Source organism: Grampus griseus (genome assembly GCF_964374135.1).
Source record: "Grampus griseus genome assembly, chromosome: 10".
NCBI lineage: Eukaryota > Metazoa > Chordata > Mammalia > Artiodactyla > Delphinidae > Grampus > Grampus griseus.
In genome coordinates, this window is record NC_139004.1 from 16498411 (window position 1) to 16518953 (window position 20543).

At 38.8% G+C, this 20543-nt stretch overlaps 1 protein-coding gene across 2 annotated transcripts in view; it reads left to right on the top strand.

The window, feature by feature from the left end:
- The window catches only part of CDKAL1 (CDKAL1 threonylcarbamoyladenosine tRNA methylthiotransferase), a 649761-nt gene that overhangs the window by 513036 nt on the left and 116182 nt on the right, over positions 1 to 20543 (top strand). For both annotated transcript variants that reach the window (XM_082664020.1, XM_082664021.1), the window contains one exon: positions 4932 to 4994. In XM_082664020.1, the coding sequence (XP_082520146.1) occupies positions 4932 to 4994 (63 nt within the window). The remainder of the gene's footprint in view (positions 1 to 4931; positions 4995 to 20543) is intronic.

Consider the following 20543-nt stretch of genomic DNA (forward strand, 5'->3'; position numbering starts at 1 on the left):
CACCGGGCCTCCAACAATCCAGCAATTATAGTTCCAGTTTTCCTGCCCCAGCATTGGTTCCCACAGGGATTCTCTCTGCCCTGGGAAGCTGCGTTCCCGGTGATTGCCTGTTGGTCTCTCCAGTTGCAGGGGGGTGGAGGGGGGCAGGTGGGGGAGGGCAGTAGTTTTCCCTGAGTTTCTGGTTTTTCAGTCTTTTCAGCTTATTACTTGTGAGGACAGAGTGGTAATTTCCAAGTTCCTTACGTGCGGAACCAGAAATCAGAAGTCAGTACAATGAAACTCAAACTTGCTCTTTTGTCTCCTTACCACAAAGTATGATGAGGATTTGTTGAAACATTTATATTTTATTATAATATACCTTAAGCACATCGAACTCTCTGAAAGCTTGTAGGTTTTATCATTTTTGAGAACCCATATGTAGGAATGACATTCGTAGCGTTATTACAGTTTTACCTTATAATCACACTATTTTCTTTGAGAAAACTTTAATCTACAAGTAGCGAATGGGCACAGAAAACACTGAATTCGTTTGAGGAACCAGGAGAAGTTAAATTGGTGGATACTGTTAAAACTCAGTTGATTGTGTAACTTCATGTTCAAAATACAGGTTCTCATCACATGTGGAATGTCTTTCACATCCGAGCTCTTTTGTTACCTTTGATAAAAATTGAAATAATTACATCACCTGGAAATCTGAACTGTTAAAAATCCTCCTTTGGGGCCTTTAAATTTGTCTGGTTTTGTCTGAAAGGGAGTGTAAACATGGATCTAAAAGGGGTTCATCAGTGTTTTCTGTCCTTGCAGAGTGAAATTCAAAATTCCTGTAGGCGGGAGATGCCTATAGGATAGAGATCCTCAGGTGTTCAACCTGAGAGATCCTCAGGTTTCAGAAATGTAGAAACTTTACCAAATTTACATACTGCCTCATCTTTTAAACCCAGCTGCAACCCACAGAGACTGCAGGACTCAGCATGTAGTTACTTTTTACCATCCTCTCATCTCTGTGGCCAGGACCTTGAGATTAATGACAAGGTGGACTTGAAGACACCTCGTACTGTTCGCGGGGAGATGTTTGCCATATTCACTGTACTTTGGCCACCCTCATTCCAAGTTCATCACACAACTTGTTTGACACGTTTACTTTTTGAACACTTGGAGAATTAACAGGTGGTTGCATGACTGAGATGTTTATTTTAACAGGCGAAAAAGTGGGAGGTAATTTAGACACACACTATGATGCAATAGGAAACTACCTAACTGTTCCATTTTTGGCTCAGCTTTTCCTTTCAGTAAAAACTGCTGACAGCAAGGCTCAACAGGTCTTGTAGCTTCGTATTGTTAACATGGTCTGCACGTGAGGAACTGGCTCACGAGCAGTAATGACCGTGCTTTAGTTACTCGTACACAAAACCTTCTCCTTGGCTTTAGTGCTAGAACGTAGTAAGGGTCTCTTCTCAGAGTTTCTGCCATCCGCAGTTACGTTGTGAATACAGAAGGCTCTAAAAGCCCTACATCTATCTCAACATGCTCTAGAAAACAACTTGTAACATTCTCTGTCTGAATATAGAATGCCCAGAAGGCAAAATCCTACAAACAAGACAGCAAGACAGCTAATTCTTATTTTCCTTGTTGTGTTCATCCTGGTGTGTCAGGATATCCATTAGGGTTGATTCTTGAGCTGTCTTCATTCAGTGAGCAGAAGAAACAAGGAATTTTACTGGACCGTTAGTTGTTCGTTTGATTTGGGGGTCAAGGGACTATTGCCAGAAGTGGCCATGGTCAGAGATAGAGATTCTAGGTGAGAGATGGCTGACTTTTTCCATAAAGGGCCGGATAGTAAATACTTTAGGATTTATGGACTATAGGGTCTCTGTTGCAACCACTCAACTTCTGCTCTTGTAGCGTGAAAGCAGCCATAGATAATACATAAGAAAATGAGAGTGGCTGTGTTTCAATACAGTTTCATTTACAAAAATGGGCAATAGGCTGGATTGGCCCAGGGGCTATCGTTTGTCAATCCCTATTCTGGATCCCAGAAGATACAGTTCTGGGCTATATGACTCTGACCTCACAGGAAGAATAGCAATGGTGTTCCGTTAACTGGACTAGTAACATATAACCTTCAGTATTCACAGCCAAGACTTTACTTCAGTTGTATATAATACATTTGTTGTCAGAAAAAAAGGGCATCCTTTCCTCACTGTCTTCTTTTGGGGCTTAGTCTGAATAGTGTTATTTGCTTTTTATTTATACCCTACTTTCTTCCCAAAATAATAGAAGGTATATTTAGATTTTAGCTATCAAAATAAAGATATAAACTCCAAACCCACATAAAAAGGTCACATAAAAGAACCTCTGAGTGCTCCTTATCCACCTGCCAACTCAAGCTGGTAACTCAACCACTTTAGGGGCTCATTGGTCCTTGGGGCGCCTCCTAGGTTGGATACTGATATGCTGCCTGTTTTATCTTCTCAAGCATAATTTCCTTTCTGAAAATAAAATTTCCCCAGTGTTTTATATTGTCTCTTACCAAAGGAAGTGTTAATATCCGTCATTTTTCTTCTGATTGAAGTATAAGCCAAGAACTGTTAGACCAACTAAGTGGGTGTGTGGAAAGGAAAGAGAAAATTATAAGCTAATGAAAACTTTGGCGGGCAAGTGACCTGTTCAGAACAGATTCCAGGGCTCATAGAGCCAGGGGACTGTTTCCAAACTGTTATAGATGCATCTCTGCTCTCTAGAGAAAAGGAGTGTTAGATTACTTTCGAGCCCAGTGGTCAGAAGCACAGCTCAGAGCTGGACAGAGGAGGTAGGAATTTTAGCTGAGCTGCAGGGAGAGATGACTGTTAGTGGGTGTCAGAATGTGGAAACAGGCCAAGTGAGTTGAAGGACTGCTAACTGGAATTGTGGCTCCAAAGACAGTTCTGAAGTAGGGAACTAATCTTTGGGAAAACTGTGAGTGTATACAAATGACTCTAACACAAGGTCCTAATTCATATCGGCTCTGACTGCTGAGCCAAGTAGCTGCCCAAGGTCATATAGAACCTATGCCGGGGATCTGCCTAGACCTGTGGCGTAGGGGAGGTGTGACAGATGTGCTCATGAGGAGGCTGGAGTTTAAAGAAGGAAACACTTCCCTAGGAAACATGGGTACCAGGCAAGCATTAACAACATCAGAGTAGAACCTGGAACAAGATGGGGGCAGCATTAAGGACAAACAGGCCACTCTCATGACAGAATTTTAAGACGCGGTAGTGGGCTAACTCTATGATGTATAAAAAATAAATGCAAGAAATAAATTCTATCTTTTTTTTTTTTTTTTTTTTGCGGTACGCGGGCCCCTCACTGTCGCGGAGCACAGGCTCCGGACGCGCAGGCCCAGCGGCCGTGGCTCACGGGCCCAGCCACTCCGTAGCACACGGGATCCCCCCAGACCGGGGCACGAACCCGCGTCCCCTGCACCGGCAGGCAGACTCCCAACCACTGCACCACCAGGGAAGCCCAAGAAATAAATTCTATAATCAACAGCTGGGATGATGTTCAGTATCTGTTTTTAAAATATCTATTTTCTAAATTTAAAAATGTTCTCACCTTTATAAACGAAAAAGAGAAATTAAGAATTTCCAACCTAAGCCACAATCCCTTCTTCTCTTTCACTCTTCATGAGAGGACACACCGGTCTAGTGTTTGGGGGAGGGGGCAGCTTGACAGTGTCTGTCAAGGTAATAAACATGCATTCCACTTGATCCTGCAACCTGACTTCCATAATTTATCTTTTTTTAAAAAAATACACACACTAAAGCTGGCAAAGATGTTTGTGCAAAGATTATCATTATATTTATAAACTGAAATGCATTTCAGGAAAGAAGTTCAGATTTCAGAAGTTTTTGGATTTCATAACTCTGTCTAAGGGATTGCAGAGCTGGATATATAAGCATTTAAGTTTGGCAAGGATAAATTGTGAAGAGGAAAAAAGTAAATTTCAGAACAGTGTATACGGAATGATTCCTTTTCTTTGGCAGTAATAGTAATCAATTGTGTGTGAAGATATATGCACAGAAGGTCTGGAACCATCCACAGAATTGCTCATGGTGGCTGTGGTGGGGTGGACAGATCACAGTGGATTAGTAAACAAGCTGGTTCTTATAGGCGACTCTCATAGGAGAACCGCCCACTTCCCCATTGTCACAGACACTGAGGAACAGGAGGTGGAGAAGCCCGGCTGCTTCTAATGATGACAACATCATTGGAAGTGAAGAGAGGCTTCTCTGTTCATAACTGTGGATGAGACTTACATGTCATCATTACCGATGCAATAGTTTTATGCCTAACTCAGGTATATTCATTTATTCATTAGTTTAGCAAATATTTGTTGAGGGCCTACTGTGTGTGAGACACCATATATATAACAGTGCCACATATACATATCTGTGTCACTATATAGCAGTGACAGAGCAAAGATAGCCTCACAGCTGCAGACTCCAGCAGACAGACCCAGGCTGTGCCCAGGAAGCCTGAAGTAGGCATATTGCTTGTTTAAATGGATGCGTGCTAGTGCCTAACTCAGAGTAACTGAAGTTGGTGTTGCAATGAAATTGAAAGTGTCCTAAATATGTTTTTCTTTCTTTTCATAGTTTCTTCTTCATTTTAGTCTCTGAATTATGCATTCATTATAAACAGAGTTTTAATTATGGAACCTTCTAGAAGGAGGTTGCCTGACTGGTCTGTGACAGTGATCCACATAGCCATCAAGTGGCATTGGTTTCTGGTTATATCCATTTGTCCCAGGTTGACAGTGTAACCCCTCAGCTTGCACAAAGGAGGAACCTCTAAGTAAACAATGTTGTAAAGCAGATACATACAGACAGACAGATACACGCGTGTATATTTTTGCCATCAGCGTACTCACATGTTTGTGTTTTCTTCCACAGAAAAAGCAAAGAACAAAAGATCTCTCTCAAGTATTTCATTCTTACAATCCATATGATCACAAGGTAAGAGAAGAATGTTATTCGTGTTCCTGGGTAGTAGAAGTCCTTCTGAATGTATAGCACACTTTTCACCAGTATATAGTGGTTTTGAACTACAGTTACCAATTACATTTATATTTCAGTTTTAATTTTTTAACTCTTTATCTCTTGTAAAGAAAAGAGAAGATCTGTATTTCTGAACTAAAATAATTCTATTTTATGCATATTAAAATCTAGTTACATATCATCACTGAAATCTCAAAGACTGTGAAAAGACAGATTTGGGGGTGTTTTTTGATTGGTGGGTTTTTTCTTTCCAAACAGTGTAGTAGACGAACCTGGCTTTGGAATTGGTAGAGACAGTTGAAATATTATCTGCCAACTGTTGGTTCTCCATTGCTTCTGACAGAAACTTATGTTTCTAAATAAAAATCCTAACAAAAAGCAGTGCCGAGAATCATAACTGAAATATTCACTCCCGAGAGTTTTGCTACACAGGAGACCGAGTAGTGTAATGACCCCTGCATCCCCATCCCATAGTTTCATAGACCCATGTCCAGTCTTGTTTCATTTATACCCACACTCTCCACTTCCTATATTTGAAGAATTCTCAAACATCTCTTCATTTATAAGTATTTCACCATATATTTGTAAAAGATAAGTTCTCTTTAAAAAAAAAAAACATAACTTTTAAAGAAAACGCTCAACACCACATCTTCATGGGGGGGGAATACATTAAAGTATTCTGAGACTTGTACAAAACTTCTATATCATATAAGGTTCCAGTAAATCTGTTAATTTGAGGTGATTTCAGAAGCAAACAAAACATTCGCACAGTTGAAATGCTAATATAAACTTAAATCTTTATCTATGAATCTACAAGGAGACATGTGGTAAGGATTTTTTAACTAGCCAAAATAAGTAGTGTGAAAAGTACTCTCCTCATTTGAGAATACAGAAATGTCTGGATTCAGGAGGAAAAAATTGTGCCAGTTGTTCATAGAAGTTGAAGGAATTTGCATCGCTTCTAGTGTTTCTGTAGTGAACAGTTGACTTAAGCATCAGAAATTTGTCAGAAGAGGTGTTTATATTCCACGTGACCGCGGCGATACACAAGACTAAAAATTTTATCATTTCAAGTTACATTTTTCAAGTTAAATCAGTCACTTTGCAGAATATGGCAATTTGTTTGGAAGCGATCGAGCGAGCCAGGCGTGTCTGACAACGCAGGCGCAAGGTGCAGGCTGATAAGTAGTACAAGAGCAAAAGGAATGAGATCGGCCAGATTTCTGGTGGGGAAGTTGCATTTTTTTTTTTAGACGATGCCACTTAATAAACATAAATGCAACAGTGGCTGAAGTTAACATTTAACAACAGCAGCAACAAGAGGCTATGACAAATCAGAGGTTTTGCCTGACTTGTCTAAATTTTGCCCACTTCGAACATTTTTTTAATTCACAGTTAAGGGAAATTCCATTATTCTTTTATTAGAACTCTTAATGGAACTTCGCCATTCACAGCTTCTCCCAGCTTCCTCTTCATATCCTTTGTGGCACTGTATCAAAGTCACCTCAGATGATTTTGGCTTCCCTTGTGAAGACTTCATTCCTCTACAAATTAGTCATCAGGCAGTGAGGAATTGAATATAAAATGCTAGATGGAGTTCCTTTTGATCTTTGCTTTAAGATCGGTAATAAATTACTGTGAAGTAGCTGGACTGCTTGATGAGTGGGTTTTGCAGCCCCCAAGGTTCAGCCTGGGGGCGTTCTGTCTTACTCTATACGTGTAGTGAAGGGAAAGGGGAGAGTTTTCCTTCTGGCTCCCGTCCCTTACTGCCTCCTCCGGATTTTCTAAGCTCCAACCAGGCAAGGGTAACCGTGTTACTTTTAACTGTGTCTCTTGTTGGTCAGTTTCCACAAAGACTAGAATCACAGGGATTGAGTCACGTGCACTGTTTTCTCAATATTAGAATGTTCCTTTTTTCCCCATAAATAAAATAATAGAAGGTTGTGGTTCGAGTTACTTTGTCATTTTTAATTACCCAATTATATTCGAACAAATTCGTTCTCTAGGCAGAAAAAACGTTAGTGTAAAACGTTTTGTAAGATGTGGTTAAAGTTGGTTTAAACATCTCATGCTCAATGAGATTTCTGGAGTGATCTTCAGGTTAAATATATACATGTGTCATAAATAAAAGCTTATATAAAGCTTATATAAAATAAAGTATAGGCTGTCTGGGATTTGCTTTAAAAAAGAATCAAAGGAGGAACGTGGGTAGGGCACAGTAAAATAAGGTTGGCCATGTGTTGATGATTATTGAAACTGAATTATTGGTTTGTAGGGGTTCATCATTCTACTCTGTGTATGTTTTTACATGATTGAAGTTTTCCATAGTAAAAATGATGCAAGAAGTAAACTAAACTCTGGTCTGCTCCCGGGAGCGAATGTTGTGATACTCTTTTCCTCTCCAGCTAAATCTTTTCAATTGTTCATTTTTCCCTTGATGTAAATTTGTACCAAAGAAGGAATACTCAGCATTTCAGTGGGTTCATTATGCTGGGTAAACTCAGAAATGCAACTCCTGTTCTAGAGTTGGCATAATTTCCTGGGGCTTCATCCCAAATTATAGTGGGTCACTTAAATGATAGCCTTGCCTACAAGAAACTGTTAAAACAGTTGTCATTACAAAGGGGCGTTAGTACCACCGTTTTGTTCTCAGTGAGTCAGTTATATTTGCTCTCCTTTCCTTCCCCCCAACCAAGACTGCTCCTGCCTGACCCCAGACACAGGAAAGTCACCAGGTTAAACAAATTTGTTGTTTGAGTGAAGCCAGGTGCACTTCTTAAGCATACTGTAAAGCCATTGTTTAGGTTGTAAATGGTCAGTTTGTTTTCCCTTAGGTGCTGTTGCAAAAAGCAAATAAAGCTTAGGGCAAAATGAGCATTCAAAATTAGTCTTAAGAAAAATACCTGAGTTGTTTTTTTAGACTCTAAGACAAATTTTGCTGGAGACTGGACGAATTTCATTTTGGATTGTTATCTCTGGTCCCATGTCCATTTTTTAAAAAATTGTTTTTGGGAGTTCTTATAATACAAACTTACACAGAAAGGCTTGACCAAACCTAATTCCCACTTATCTATCCTAATAAAAGGGAACATTGGTAAAGGGAATCCAAAGCAGCAGGTAATCTGATTGTATTTTGAACATTATATTCTTTCCTCTGTTATTTTAATAAACACATAATAAACATAGCTTGGAATTTCTGAAAACACATACTAACTACCAGGAAGATTATAGGGATAGAGGTCTTCCACTTAGCAGACAGCCAACCTGGAGTTGAATTTTTCCTTTGGAGAAGTCACAGGTAAGTAGAATAGGCTATAATTAGAACACTTTTATTAAAGGTATGCAAATTAGCATATGCTTTTTATCTTTGGCCTGACGAAAATATTGCCATGCATATAAAAGATGTCTCTCTCTTTCTTATTTCCTTCCTTCCTTCCTTCTTTTCTTTCTTGTTAGATTTTATCAGAATTATGTGTTTGGAGAAATCTAGGTTTATTAGCTAAACACAGATGTTTTTTATAATCTGCTATTGTAAAAAGCTACTATAAAATATGAAAATACTTGGAAAGAAAAAAGTACACAGTTCTGTTTAGATCTATAGTGGTTTTTAACATCTGCAAAATTGAATAAGTTCCTATTCCATTATTCTTTTATTAGAACTCTTAATGGAACTTAAGGGGCAGAGATTATTTAAACAAATAATCTATATGAATTAATATATACTTGACCATTAAAAGTGAGTTTTTAACAGGCTGTCACTGTTATAGTTTCTGTATTTTGTGAAGTAGGCTTCTCATTTTCTTTTAGTGACTGTTGTTGTTTTAATAATTTTCTACATTTGTAAAATGTTCTACATTTCGTACATAAATCAATGGACACATAGAAACATTATTATATGGCTCCTGTGTTGGTGCAATAAACTTTTCTTTGTCTTTTTGGTGACCAATTTTTTTAAATGATTTTTCTACACACATAGACATGTATCACTTGAACTGTAAACAAACTCACCTGTCCAAAAAAACAGCTGCGTGTGAATACACTTGATAAGTTAGCATGTGAATAGATAGAAAATCACTCACTCCGAGGGATTTTATGTAGCAATCTTAGCCGTCAAAAACACAGCCCAGAACCTGAAAGTAAGCCAGCCTAGGCCCAGACTGTCAAAATCATCTAATTCTCTCTCCCCGCCTCATTACTTCTTCAGTTCTCCATACACAAACAGTCCAGTTTTTTGGTTTTTTTTTAATAGTTCTAACACACATAGATGCCTGGCTTCTCAAACCACAGTCAACCCTAGCAGCAGTTAAAAAGAGGGTAGTTATTGCTTCAAGAAGTCAGAGCTCCATTAAGCAGTGGCCGCATACAAAGTGAAGGCAAGGACAAGGCCATAAAAACTCTAAGTCATTAACAGAAGGGCTCTAAAAGTGCAGCTGCCCAAGTCCCCTTCATTTGGACCCAAACACCCCTGTAATACATTTTTGTAGTCCCGGAATAAAATAATTGGACCAAAATTATATCAAGAAACAGATGTTTTGTTTAAAAATAGTAGAGATGTGTATAATCTATTTGTACAAACTATTTTATGAATAAATTTCATTTATCTTGAAAACTCTCTTAGGAACAGCTGGTTCTTAATAAGGTTGGGTAAATGAAGTACGTATTACTATAGAGAGTGGTTTAATAAAAGAGAAATAGTGAAAGAATGGTTGAACATGTATTGGTAATTGGGTTAAGGACAGAAAATATGTGGGAGCATAAAAGATGAGAAGAGTAGAATCAGTCTTACCCCAAATTATTCATTCATATAATTAGACACTGTAAAAATATTAAAGCCTTTGAGAATTATTATAAGATATTTTTATCCTAAAGATTACTCTAGGCATAACTTGAGTGAATACTTGTAAGCAGTGAATCAGTACAATGCATTTTTAACTGAAGTATTAAGTGTACAAAAAAAGTTGATATGTATTTCTCTTATCCACCCTTCTAAGACTACCTTAAGAACTGTCGTGAATACAACCACTTGCGGGAATTCATATCTCCTAGTGCACAGTGAGCTATATAATAAAAAATGTAAAATTATATTTTCTGCGGCTTCATTTGGGCAGAAGCCCAATCTATTTCAGAAGTCTTGGGACAGAAAAAGTCTTCAGTTATACAACCCCCTTTCCTCCCTTAAGAGATTAGTAGTCTCTATGACATCAAGTTTCATAAATACATATATCATACCTTAAGCAAAAGGGACAGTTTCGTTTCAGAAAATCATGTATTGATTTACATTTCTCCATTAATCAAATATATCTAGTGATTTAAGATAAAAGTTACTTTATCCAGCTCTTTATGTTTGAAGAATAATGGCCATTTGACTCCATCCTCAGGCAGCTACAATACTGTCAAACCTTCCTCATCCCCTGTGCTTTGAGTAACGTCATGCCGCAGCAGAGTGCTGTGGGTTGCGCTTTAGAGAGGGAGATGCAGACTTGGATTGTTGCCTGCTGGCCCTGTTGAGCTTTGAGCTATCTGCTGTCTGGAAACAGCAAATTCAGTTTTTAATGGATCCAGCCCTCTACGATAGCCAGATTTTCATGGCACATGCAGAGAAAGAGACAAGTTATTGATTTGGCATGTTTTTGCCATGCTTAAAACAGTTCTCTGCAGCACGTTGGCCAAAGCCATTTGTGCACTTACCTCCATTCCCCATCTCTGGCAAAGACTAAAAAATGTCTAAAAAGTAATTTTCGGGATGTTGCTAAGTATCAGGAGCAATTGGATTAGCTTCTAACCGTTTGAGTTCCCTTATTGTCATGTTAACATGTGTCATACTAAAACCATGCTCGGGTTATGGCCTTGAAACCCAAGGAAGTGAACGCTTCAGTAAATATTAAACCCATTTCATTGGCTCCATGAACTCCACTCTAAAGTCGGTTGAATAACTCAGCCTCAGAATAATGGACATACTGAAAAGCTCTTTTGGTGTAAAATCTGTGCTTCCCTCTCTAGGTGACCATATAATTGTTGCCAAAGAGGCAGCTATAGTTCAGCTGCTTCCAGCTTCAGCAATAAGTATCTCTAGCCACGCTTTTGCTTCCTGATGAATGCCAACCTGATCCAAAAGCATTTTCCTCATTTTTAACTTCCCTCAGCTTGTGATTCAAGTTGAGTAACAGGTCATGTTTCCTTGAGCCTAACTTTGACATTGTACCTGTGTATTTTCTTCTTTTCCTTCTAACATGGCATTGTTCTAAAAATCAAACATTATTTTTTTACGTGTTGATTTAATTTACCTTGTTACTGTAAACGCAGGGATAGGTGGTATGGAAGTATGTGTAAATGGCAGAGATTGTGGTGACGTTAAAATGATATATCCAGGGACCCATAGATGTCAGAATTCTGCTCTGGCAGTTACCCTGAGGATTGACGAGGAGACTGGAATCTGATTGGACCATTATTATTATTGTTATATTATCATTATTATTAAACTACTTACAGCACACCCTGTAACTGGTAATATTCTCAAAGCTTTACATATACACATAACTCATTTAATCTGTATACCAACCCAGTAAGTACTGTTATTATCCCCTGTTTTATAGATGAGGAAACTGAGACACAGTTAAGTAACTGCTCAAGGTCACACAGCTAGTAAGTTATAGAGCATTCTAGCTCCAGAGTCCATGCCCATCACCCCTCTGCCATGAGTAGCTGCAAATCTGCTGAGTAAGAGGCTCTGATAAAGGTGGGCTGACAAACACAGCTTAAGTTCAAGGTCAGGGTGGGCCTTCTTACCCTGCCTCTTTCCCTCCAACCCCTAAATCTAAATAGGCAAACTCTATGTAGAAACAGAGGTAGGAGAAGGAATAAGGAGAGAGAAAGGACAGCAACAGTCCAGGGGAAGAGTGTCAAGGATTCCATTGACTGGCCTCCCTGTAAAGCAGACAGTAAAGCAGCCAAGCTTGTGCTGACCACGGCCACCCTCACCTCCACTCTTCCCCTGTCTGATTCATTCACCATCAGCCTGGGGCAAAGGAAACTTGATTTAAGCTGTACATCAGGGCTGCTATCATCAGACACTAACAGATGACTGCTAAACACTGTCGGGCACACTTTTACTCACAGAGCCCTGTTCACCGTGCTCTCCTTTCAGCTCCCCTCTGTGAGGGTGGGAATGGGGCAAGTTCCAGCCAAAGGATGGGAGTTCTTTAGGGCCAAAGCAGCAGGGGATGTCCAAGCCAGGGAAACAGGGCACGCCAGCCTAAAACCCTAGAGCCCAGAGAAAGGTTGAGGAGAATCAACTGAAGTCCAGTGGAGATGGGAAAATGGCAGCAGGGCAGGTTAGAAACTGGTAGACTGCTGTCCTGTTCCATCTATCAGGACGCCAGCTAGCATTTGCAACTTATCTTATGGGCAGGTGGCGTCATGAGGCAAAAGTCAGAAAGTTCCCCAGGTCCTGACTAAATGTCCTATTTAGTAGCATATTCTCCTCCCTCCACCTTCCCGCCCAGCTACTCCCGGGAAATATCAGCAATAGGGGAAAACAAAGTTCATGATCAAATATTTTGCTAACATTCAGTATAAAAGTACTGATAAAAAATTAATCAAAAGAAAATCTAAAAGGCAAGAGAAGCAAAAATAAACAAGTGGGACTACATGAAACTAAAAAGCTTCTGTACCGCAAAGGAAACTATCAACTAAATGAAAAGGCAACCTAGCAAATGGAAGAAAATATTTGCAAATCATATATCTGGTAAGAGCTTAATATCCAAAATATGTAAAGAATTCATACAACTCAATAGCAAAAAAACCCCACAAACAATCCAATTAAAAAGTGGGCAGAGGATCAGAATAGACATTTTACCAAAGAAGATATACAGATGACCAACAGGCGCCTGAAAAGGTGCTCAGCATCGCTAATCATCAGGGAACTGCAGCTCAAAACCGCAGTGAGATATCACCTCACACCTGTCAGAATGGCTGTTATCAAAAAGTCAAGCAATAAGTGTTGGCGAGGATCTGCAGAAAAGGGGACCCTTGTGCGCTATTGCTGGCCACGCCTCTGTGGAAAACAGTATGGCAGTTCCTCAAAAAATTAAAAACAACTACCAAATGATCCAACAATTCCACTTCGGGTATTTATCCAAAGAAAATAAAAACACTAACTCAACAAGATGTATACACCCCCATTGTTCATTGCAGCATTATTTATGATAGTCAAGACATGGAAACGACCTAAGTGTTCATCGACAGATGAATGGATAAGGAAAATGAGGTGTGTGTATATACACACACACACAATGGAATGTTATTTAGCCATAAAAGGGAGTCTTGCTATTTGCAGCAACATGAATGGACCTTGAGGGTATTATGCTAAGTGAAATAAGTCAGGCACAGAAAGACAAATACCGTATGATCTCACTTAAATGTGGACTCTAAAACAAAACAAACTTACAGATTAAAAAAAAAAAATCAGATTGATGGTTTCCAGAGGCAGGCTGAGGCAGGTGGGAGAAATGGGTGAAGGGAGTCAAAAGGTGCAAACTTCCAGTTATAAAATAAGTCGTGGAGATCAATGTACAGCATGGCAGCTATAGTTAATAATATTGTGTATTTGAAAGTCGCCGAGAGAGTAAATCTTAAAAGTTCTCATTAAAAGAAGAAAGTTTTGTATATATGCTGACATGTTAACTGGGCCCATTGTGATCGTTTTGTAGTGTAGACAAATATTGAATCCTTATGTTGTACACCTGAAACTAACATAATGTATTTCAATTATACCTCAATTTAAAAATAAATAAAAAAGAAAATCTACATAGAAATGGCAGTTACTATATTTTAAATTATTTATCAGGCCTAAAAGTATCTCAGTTTCTACTGTCATTGATTGTATACCTGCCTCTACGAAATTCACTAGCATAAGGGAGAAATCAGCAGAGGAAGGAAGAGGAACTGCATTGCACCGAGAGCCAGAGTGTGTGCATGTACCACTCATCCCCGGGCTGCTTGCCTCTGACTGCTCCAGCAGTCACCCCCATGCTGGCCCTCGAACATCAGTCTTTGCATGCAGTTAAAACATATCACCAGTCTCTTTCCTTCTTGATACGTACCTGCCCCAAACCTTTTTTCTATGTCTCACCACCAGTGGGCGCTACCACTTACCAACCTTTCCCAACAACACACTTAGCTAGCACACTCTCCGCTTGATATGTTAGGCCTGTTGCATGTTGGGTTGCCAGTTAACAAATGAAAATGCAGGACACCCAGTTACATTTGAACTTCAGATAAACAGTGAGGGGTTTTTTGGTTTGTTTGTTTTTGTTTTTTAGTATAAGTATGTCCCATGCAATATATGGGACTTATTTATACTAAAAATTTATTCATTTATCAAAAAAAATTTATTTATCTGAAATTCATATGTAAGTGGGTGTGTTGTTTTTATCTGGCAACCCCAGCTGCATGTACATTACACTTTTCACTTCAACAAATTGAGATAGATGAAAGGGAAAAGAATATCCAACATGGAATGAAATAAAAAATGATTTTAAAACCTCCGCTGTATATAATGTGAAGGATATGAGCAAGTTTCTTCCTACTCCTGACACCATCGTTGTATAATGTGCGTGGCCTCCCTGTCAAAGGCTGACACCAATGTCAGACATAGTTTTTCAAACATTCACAATTTTAATTAAGAAGATAAAGCAAGTTACTCATTTAACTTTTGTTCTCTAAAATCTTATGACCATGTTTCATCCTGGGAAACCTGTTTGGAAAATTGCTTGGAAGACACAAAGAGAAGTTAAATTAAAAAGTGCCTGTACCGGGCTTCCCTGGTGGCGCAGTGGTTGACAGTCCGCCTGCCGATGCAGGGGACACGGGTTCGTGCCCCGGTCCAGGAGGATCCCACATTTCGCGGAGCGGGCCCGTGAGCCATGGCCGCTGAGCCTGCGCATCCGGAGCCTGTGAGAGGCCCGCGTACCGCATAAAAAAAAAAAAAAAAAAAGTGCCCGTACCTTATTTTCAAGGAAGAATTTTCAACACCCCCCGAAAAAGTACACTTTGTTTCTCAGCAATACATTTTATTGTAAAATATGTTAATGACTTCTTTGTAGCTGAAGTTATTTTTATTGAGATGCACTAAAAAGCATTAATGCCGGTGATGCTTAAAGCAAGTAGTGCAGGCATCCACTAGCGAAATGAGGATGCTATTACTGATTTTTTTCGTTTCTAGCTCTGCTACTCAAGTTTTCAGATGGTTGAAAATCCTTTGATTGGTGCAGTGTGGGTTGATGCTGTTTGCAGAGTTGGCTCCCCAGGCCTGGCCTCTGTCTTCCTCAGCACATTATTAACAGCGGCTAAAGGCCCCAGTCTTGTACCACTCTCCCATGATCACCAGCCTTCGATACAGATTCTGACTTGCACAATTTCCAGAATTCTCTTGACAAAGAATAGTGAAATGAAAATATTTCCATGGGCCAATAATTCATTCTGTGCAAGGTTAGGAAGACATAATTACAGTTAGCATCTATGATGCTTTTTTAATGTATATATTAACACTCTTCTCTTGAAATTAGAAAGCTAGAGGCTTTTGGTACCTGGAAGAAAATAAGGTAAACAGCTTTTTTTAATGATTGTTAATATTTTCCATTATTCAACACTGTACCTTTGGGTGCTCTTCAGATGTCCAGAGGTATTTTAAATGCACGTGTCAAATAAAAATAAAAGTTTTAAAAGCTCGAGTTCTTTATAATTTAGCTCTATCGTTATACGGCACACACATGGGTGAGAAAGGAGAATATTCCACTTTTAGTTACTGTAAAGTATAATAATCCAGCATATAATCATACAACAGAAATCTCTCATTCAATTTAGGCCTTTTTTTTTGGAGGGGGGTAATTTTAAAGCTGCTTTTTTGTCTGTATTCCTCACTCTTTATTTCTTATTAGCACTTTCTTTTTCTAATTTAATTTTTTTTACAGGTTTCTTTTTTTATTGAGTAAAATTTACTACATATTAGATGAATAAGTTCACACGATTTTCCTTGACAGTGGCTATTATCCTCACGTTATGTAGGATGCAATGGGCGCATTAACCATGACCTTCTTTACCCGAGAACAAATAACCATACTTAAGAAGCCAAAATTTCTGGCTTTAAAAACATGTATTCTTGTTGTAAAGATAATGGAACATTTTTTTAAACAAACTAAAGAAACAAATCACTTATAAATCCAGCTCTCCATCCCCAGCCCCCAGAACAATAATAGCCTTGGTCTTTTGTCTTCCTCTCCAGATCCTGGTGTCTAGGTCCTGCTCTTTCCCAGTTGTGGTTTATGTTCCACTGCTACACAAGCAGTTTTCTAAGTCTGTAGATGGTGGAAGACTCAAGGAGGTTTTTTCTCTACAGCTTTATCAGCATTGATGAAATACTGGCAGGGAGAAGAGATGGGAGCTTCAACTCTTTCTAATTTAATTTTAAACGATGTAGTTAACATTTTACGTTTGCCTCCCTCCCTGTACCTCTGGGGCTGTGTGCTTCCTTTCCATTGTTTTTCACTTTGTCTTTCTCCCTATCCATTCTTTGTGCTCATGTTTCCTTACTATGCCACATACTTTTACATCTCTCCACCCAATTTCTCAGATGGTTTTGCTTTTTACCCTCTAGTATGTTCCTGCTTGGAGTGTATGGGGTGTAATTCTTGGGATCTTCAACCCGGTGGCATATTCTAGAACTTACTTCCTTTCCCCTGGAGACAGTAACACAGAAAATCAACACTGGGTCCGTCCATTCTCCCTTCTCAAACCAGGGAGCTCATGTAATCCCACTGCCCACCTCTTGTACACGTAAAGAAAAGTCTCTCTTGTCCTTTTGAATTCTTACTCATCTTTCATGACCCAGCTTAAGTTTACCTTCTTTGCATCCTTTCTGATGCTCACAGAAAATTGTTGTCGTGCTATCACTATGACATGCATATGTCTGTATTATTTTGAGTTGTCATGCTCTTAGAATTCAGTGCCATTCAACAATCATGAGTTTTTTCCTAAGGGGCAGGCATAAATGCTTATAACCCAATAGGGCAATAGAGGGGTTGGCAGCAAACATTGCATTGTAATTATTTTGCTCTGTTACATATGTATTGTTGATACAACTGTTTTCTCCTGTTACACTGAGGATGTCTACAGGACAAAGATCATATCTCACTTGTCTTCTTTTCCCCTCTCCAGGGGAAGACCCTGAATGGTGGACTAGAATTTAATGTGTTGTATATATGAAGTGTGTTTCGTTCTTCTTTTGCTCTACATACCATAACTGTACAAAGCACTTACCCATTATTATCCCACAGCAAATACAAGGTGAAAACTCAGCCTTTTAATTCCCAGTTTGGTGCTCTGTCCATGTCACTACACAATCGGAATGTTCCAGTAGTAATGACCACAGCTGTGGGAGGATGCGCTAAGTTTGTTCTTGGTTTTTAATTGTAAAATAGGTAATACACGCACTTGAAACCATGCTCAAAGAAAGTGTCCCTCCTAACACTATCCTACAGATCCCTGTTCCCTCCAGAGGCAATCACTGTTTTTGGTTTTGTGTATATGCTTCTAGAGTTGTTTTCTGCATGTAGAAACACATACCTTCCTATGTGTCTTTATGTAGATACATGCCCTTTTTAATTCAGTTGCTAACATACTACAAATTCTTCTCTTTTTCACTTTACAGTGTATCTTGGAGATAATTTCAATCAGTACATAAAGAGCTCCTTGTTCCTTTTTTTTTTTTAATGGATCTTTATTGGAGTATAGTTGCTTCACAATACTGTTAGCTTCTGTTGTACAACAGAGCGAATCAGCCATATGCCTACACGTCCCCATATCCCCTCCCTCTTGAACCTCTCTCCCATCCTCCCTATCCCATCCCTCTAGGTCATCACCAAGCACCGAGCAGATCTCCCTGTGCTATGCTGCTGCTTCCCACCAGCCAACTATTTTACATTCGGTAGTGTATATACATCAATGCTACTCTCACTTCGCCCCAGCTTCGCCCTCCCACCCCATGTCCTCAAGTCCATTTTCTATGTCTACCTCTTCATTCCTGCCCTGCAACTAGGTTCGTCAGCACCATTTTTTTTCTTAGATTCCATATATATGCGTTAGCATACGATATTTATGTTTCTCTTTCTGACTTATTTCACTCGGTATGACAGACTCTAGGTCCATCCACCTCACTACAAATAACTCAATTTCGTTTCTTTTCATGACTGAGTAATATTCCATTGTATATATGTGCCACATCTTCTTTATCCATTCATCTGTCAATGGACATTTGGGTTGGTTCCATGTCCTGGCTATTGTAAATAGTGCTGCAGTGAACATTGTGGTACATGACTCTTTCTGAATTACGGTTTTTTCCAGGTATATGCCCAGCAGTGGGATTGCTGGGTCATATGGTAGTTCTATTTTTAGTTTTTTAAGGAACCTCCATATTGTTTTCCATAGTGGTTGGATCAATTTACATTCCCACCAACAGTGCAGGAGGGTTCCCTTTTTACCACACCCTTTCCAGCATTTATTGTTTCTAGATTTTTTGATAATGGCCATTCTGACCAGCATGAGGTGATACCTCATTGTAGTTTCGATTTTCATCTCTCTAATAATTAGTGATGTTGAGCATCTTTTCACGTGCCTCTTGGCCATCTGTGTGTCTTCCTTGGTGAAATGTCTGTTTAGGTCTTCTGCCCATTTTTTTAAGTGGATTGTTTGTTTTTTTGATATTTAGCTCCATGAGCTGTTTGTATATTTTGGAGATTAATCCTTTGTCTGTTGTTTCATTTGCAAATATTTTCTGCCATTCTGAGGATTGTCTTTTTGTCTTGTTTATGGTTTCCTTTGCTGTGCAAAAGCTTTTAAGTTTAATTAAGTACCATTTGTTTATTTTTGTTTTTATTTCTGTTACTCTAGGAGGTGGGTCAAAAAAGATCTTGCTGTGGTTTATGTCAAAGAGTGTTTTTCCTATATATTCCTCTAAGAGTTTTATAGTGTTTGGTCTTACATTTAATTAAGTCTTTAATCCATTTGGAGTTTATTTTTGTGTATGGTGTTAAGCATTGTTCTAATTGAATTGTTTTACATGTAGCTGTCCAGTTTTCCCAGCACCACTTATTAAAGAGGCTGTCTTTTCTCCATTTTATGTTCTGCCTCCTTTGTCATAAATTAGGTGCCCATATGTGTGGCTTTATCTCTGGGCATTCTATCCTGTACCATTGATCTATATTTCTCTTCTTGTGCCAGTACCATACTGTCTTGATTACTGTAGCTTTTTGGTATAGTTTGAAGTCGGGGAGCCTGATTCCTCCAGCTCCGTTTTTCTTTCTAAAGATTGATTTGCCTATTCAGGGTCTTTCCTGTTTCCATACGAATTGTAAAATTTTTTGTTCTAATTCTGTGAAGAATGCCATTGGTAGTTTGATACGGATTTCATTGAATTTACAGATTGCTTTGGGTAGTATAGTCATTTTCACAATATTGATTCTACCAGTCCAAGAACATGGTATATTTCTCCATCTGTTTATGTCATCTTTGATTTCTTTCATCAGGGTTTTATAGTTTTCTGAGCACAAGTCTTTTGCCTCCTTAGGCAGGATTATTCCTAGGTATTTTATTCTTTTTGTTGCAGTGGTAAATGGGAGTGTTTCCTTAATTTCTCTTTCAGATTTTTCATCATTAGTGTATAGGAATGCAGGAGATCTCTGTGTGTTAGTTTTGTATCCTGCAACCTTACCAAATTCATTGGTTAGTTCCAGTAGTTTTCTTGTGGCATCTTTAGGATTTTCTATGTATAGTATCATGTCATTGGCAAACAGTGACAGTTTTACTTCTTCTTTTCCAATTTCATATTCCTTTTATTTCTTTTTCTTCTCTGATTGCTGTGGCTAGGACTTCCAAAACTATGTTGAATAAGAGTGATGAGAGTGGACATCCTTATCTTGTTCCTGATCTTAGTGGAAATACTTTCAGTTTTTCACCAGAGTATCATACTTGCTGTGTGTTTGTCATATATGACCTTTATTATGTTGAGGTAGGTTCCCTCTATGCCCATTTTCTGCAGAGTTTTTATCATAAATGGTGTTGGATTTTGTCAGAAGCTTTTTCTGCATCTATTGAGATGATCATATGGTTTTTATTTCTTAATTTGTTAATATGGTGTATCACATTGATTGATTTGCATATATTGAAGAATCCTTGCATTCCTGGGGTAAACCCCACTTGATCATGGTGTATGATCCTTTTAATGTGCCGCTGGATTCTGTTTGCTAGTATTTTCTTGACGATTTTCCCATCTATATTCATCAGTGATATTGGCCTGTAATTTTCTTTGTTTGTGACATCTTTGTCTGGTTTTGGTATCAGGGTGATGGTGGCCTCGTAGAATGAGTTTGGGAGTGTTCCTCCCTCTGCTATATTTTAGAAGAGTTTGAGAAAGATAGGGGTTAGCCTTTTTCTAATTGTTTGATAGAATTTGCC